This window comes from Cryptomeria japonica, chromosome 3 (assembly GCF_030272615.1).
Source record: "Cryptomeria japonica chromosome 3, Sugi_1.0, whole genome shotgun sequence".
NCBI lineage: Eukaryota > Viridiplantae > Streptophyta > Pinopsida > Cupressales > Cupressaceae > Cryptomeria > Cryptomeria japonica.
Window position 1 is genome coordinate 146273965 of NC_081407.1, and position 4099 is coordinate 146278063.

The following is a 4099-nucleotide window of genomic DNA, read 5'->3' on the forward strand; positions in this document are numbered from 1 at the left end:
AGATAATTGGATGAGCTATCAATATAATTCTTTTAGAAATATTTGTTGATGTAAAGGCACACACAATCAATAATCTAAATAAATTATTTATTCTGATTTTTATTTATTAAGTGTAAGACATATTAATTTAAAAAAAAATTATTAAAATGAGATTTTTTAATAATTTGAATAGACATATTTTCAAAGCCATTAAAGAGAAAAAAAAAATTCAATAAAACTGAATTGGCCATTTTCGTTAAAACTGGAAGTAACTCAGAGAGACAGAGCAACATTAACGAAGCACAAAGATATGCAGAAAAATATTTACAAAGATATACATTTTGCATATAGAATCGATAGTTTTGGGAAAACCTACAGAAATAACATACTTTTTCTTTTTTGGTTTTACATGATAATATATTGAAAGAACTAGAAATTTTAGAATGCAGAGAATTTCTATTCTGGTTGGCCTGTCCTGTAATCGTAACTGGCACGGCATAAGGGGCACTGCGCCTTTCTTTTAGTTGAGCGCAGAATGCATGCATAATGATACACATGCTTGCATTCCAAACCTTTTACTTCCACGCCTCTTTCAATTGAGTCGAGGCAAATTGCGCAAATTACTTCGTCATCATCTGCACCCTCTTCTAATCCTTCACTCCACCACGTGGGCGATCCCAAAATCTGTGCAGCCTCTTCATCGCTAATTCCAGAATTACTTTCACGATATTGACCGTGATAAGTATAAGTACGCAATTTTTTATGAAAATTACGTATTCCATCAATCACCAACGGATTGCTCAGCTGATCAGGAGTCCCAACAAGAAGCCGAATTTCCCCTTCCAACTGCATTATACCTTGAAAGAAACCAAAATTATGTGTCTGCGTCAAATCTTGTGAAAATATGTGAGCAATCTCAGACTCACTGATTGTCCCATCATCTATTGTATATACCTTGAATTTGAAGTATGAAGTTCCAGTTACTTCATATCCAACACTGAACCGCCAAGAACGCAATGGCAATACTAATTGATTGTAGCGCAGCACGAATATTCCTGTTGCACTTGTAGCGCTCACAAAATCCATGAAGTCCGGCTGTTGTACATGCTCGCTTGTGGCCACAAAAAGATGTAATAGTCCACCATTATCTTCTGCCACAGCTTGAAGAGCACTGGTATTCCATAGGGTAGAAATTTCATGAAGAATAGGGGTTAGAGTGTTATAGTCTAGCAGCAGATCAGCTAAGGCATGGAATCGTAGGCTAATAGGTAATATATTTTGGGAAGGGATATTTAACTCGTAATCAAAGTATGTTAAGCCACTTGGATCCATATCACTTGGAGAATCAGAATTGGCCATTTTTCGTAAAACAACTGGAATTGCAAGGAAATAAGTGAGAGAGACAAGTATTAACGAAGCAGAAAGAGTATTTATGCGTATATCTGACCTAAATTTAGATCTTATCATGTGCGCATACTTGAAAAGAAGTTATTTTAGTTTACTCTAATTATATAAGTATGAACATGACGGACAAGTGAAGTTGTTTAATTTATAGATTTAAATCTATTAATAGCCACAGTAAAACAAAAGACTTGAATTATTTTATAAATTAGTTCATTTATAATTCAAATTATTTTATTTTAGAAGTCATACTTACTGTGTTAATTGATTTTAAATTTATTATAATTATTAATATAAATATCTTCAATATCTCTCTTTAAAGATGAGTTATTATATATTTTATATATTTATGTCTTAGATACATAGTCATATCAATGATATCAAAATTTTATGAAAGTAGATTATTTTGTTATTTTAATATTATTTTATTTCTTACAATATATTGTTTTTTCTAATAACTTTAAAAATCTATTTTTGTATATTTCTCAATAATTAAAAAATATTTAAAAACTAAATTTAACTTTACTATTTTTTTTCATGAGAATCTTAAAAGAAAACTTACATTTTTTTCCACCTCATTCTTTACTAAATACTTTGCAAATAAATAACTACAAAATTTATGGTAAAAGATAAAAAAATTCTAACACACTCATGCCAATATATGTCATGTCTTATTACTATAGTGGATTGTCTATTAACATAACTAAACTATTTAATATATATTTTTATATTAAAATGTCAACCAAGAACTAACAATATTTTAAAATAAACATAGAAACAAAATAAAATTATAGTAGTGAAATTTTATATATTTAATTCATTTTTAATTCTTGATATTTACTAATATAACTACGAGACTAATATTTTTATTGAAAGGAGACTATCTTTATCAATGATTCTTTTAAAGTTGCAAATTTTTAAAAATTGCTATTTTTCAATCACATAATTTTGCATATACTCAATATTAGTATAAGTATAGGTCTTTGGCCTTTAATTAGTTTCTAAATAGGTATAAATTTTCATAGGACGATTTATGGATAATTATTCCAAAGGTTTAGAGATATGATTGAGCTTTAGAAAATGTAAATATAATTTAGTTTTGAACTAAATGCTTATCCCTTATCTTCAAAAAAAATTAGAATAACAAGAAATTAAAATTTATTTAATTTTAATGAATAAATATTTTTCAAAAATAAAATATTTAAATATTTATTAATTTTAAATAATTGATTAATATATCTAACTATTATTAAATGCAAATTTTGATTTAACTAATTTTTATATTTAAAATCAAATCTAAATATACCATATTCCCTAATTAACTTAAAATATTTAAAAAATTAATATATAAATTAGTTATATATTTATTATTTAAATTATTTGAATTAAAATTTGTTCTCCTAAATATCTTTAATAGTAATTCAAACATATATTATTACTAAAAAGCTAAGTTCTTGATTTTGAAGTGTAAAATGAAATGGTTCTCTTGCAAGCCGTCAAGAGTGGGAGGTCATACGAAACAGTTAGCTGTCCAACTCTTGATGTATATATTAGCGATAAGACTTGTGCGACAATATATAGAGGTGAACTATGGCTAATTGAAAAACTATATGTTATATTTAAATAATTTTTATTTAATATAAATTAATTAAAATTTTTGAAAAAGCTAATAGGAAGTAAATATATGACATAGAAAATAGGGTAAAATGAATATAGTAAGGTTAGATATTCATTTTGGTAAATATAAATCTCTAATTTATGAGTTTGTTATTTTTTTGCAATTGAATATTTGTTCTTTAATTTGATATTTTTAAATTATATATAATAAAGAGTTTTCTTAAAGTAATTATATTTTTAATTATTTTTAACATGAATTTAAGATGGAAGATTTGAAAAGAAAATTAATAATTAACTATATCAAAAGAAATATAAAATTTTAAATTCAACTTATATATGAAAAATGACAATTTACTTGAATAAATGATATAAAATAAAATTAATGTAAATAATCATTTTTACTTTAAAATTAAGTGTTAATTTAAAAAAAAAAACTTATAAATTATTTAAACTCTAAACTTAATTGATATTTTCAAACATAATATAATCATAAATATTGGATTGAGCTTCAAGAACACACAAGTTTGACTTTCTAGGTAGCTCATGGGCTCATACATTACTCTATTCCATTGGATTTTTCATCTCACTTTTCTTCTATCCACCATTTGTTTTATTTTTTGGGGGCAGTCCTCGCAATTCTCACTCTTTTCTATGACTATAGTAGTAAATTTTGAATCAACATCTACCATCCAATATTTTGAAGGTTTATCTTGTGCTCAATCATATGTTGATCAACACCAATGTTGAGAACATTCTAGAAATTGAGGCATTGTCTGAGCAAGAGTGATTGGATGTGTTTCAATTCTATGTCTTCAATAACATTCACCACCACAACTAAGATTCTTTATATAGAAATTGTTGGCAACAACAATGAAGGAAAACTAAGAGGGGAGTGAATCAGTTTTCACCAGATAAATAAATTTAACCTTAAATACAAATCTGATTGTCTACAACAACAATAAAGATAAACAAATAGATACCACAACACACAACACCAAGATTTTGACATGAAAAACCTGGTTAAGGGAAATAACACGGCGGGAACCTATCCACAATAAGATGATACTTTGCAATAGTATGTGTACATATTACAATGGGGAAT

General features: G+C 26.5%; 1 protein-coding gene across 1 annotated transcript; it reads right to left on the minus strand.

Annotated features, from left to right (window-relative positions):
• Window positions 1–247: 247 nt before the first annotated feature.
• LOC131037843 (uncharacterized) lies at window positions 248–1408 on the minus strand. Its single transcript, XM_057970074.2, has one exon. It carries the CDS (start codon window positions 1336–1338, stop codon window positions 436–438), a length of 903 nt encoding a protein of 300 aa, XP_057826057.1. The 5' UTR covers window positions 1339–1408; the 3' UTR covers window positions 248–435.
• Window positions 1409–4099: the final 2691 nt, after the last annotated feature.

Excerpts from the sequence above, each read along its gene's own strand:
- LOC131037843 (XM_057970074.2), bottom strand. The coding sequence starts at position 1,338 with ATGGCCAATTCTGATTCTCCAAGTGATATGGATCCAAGTGGCTTAACA.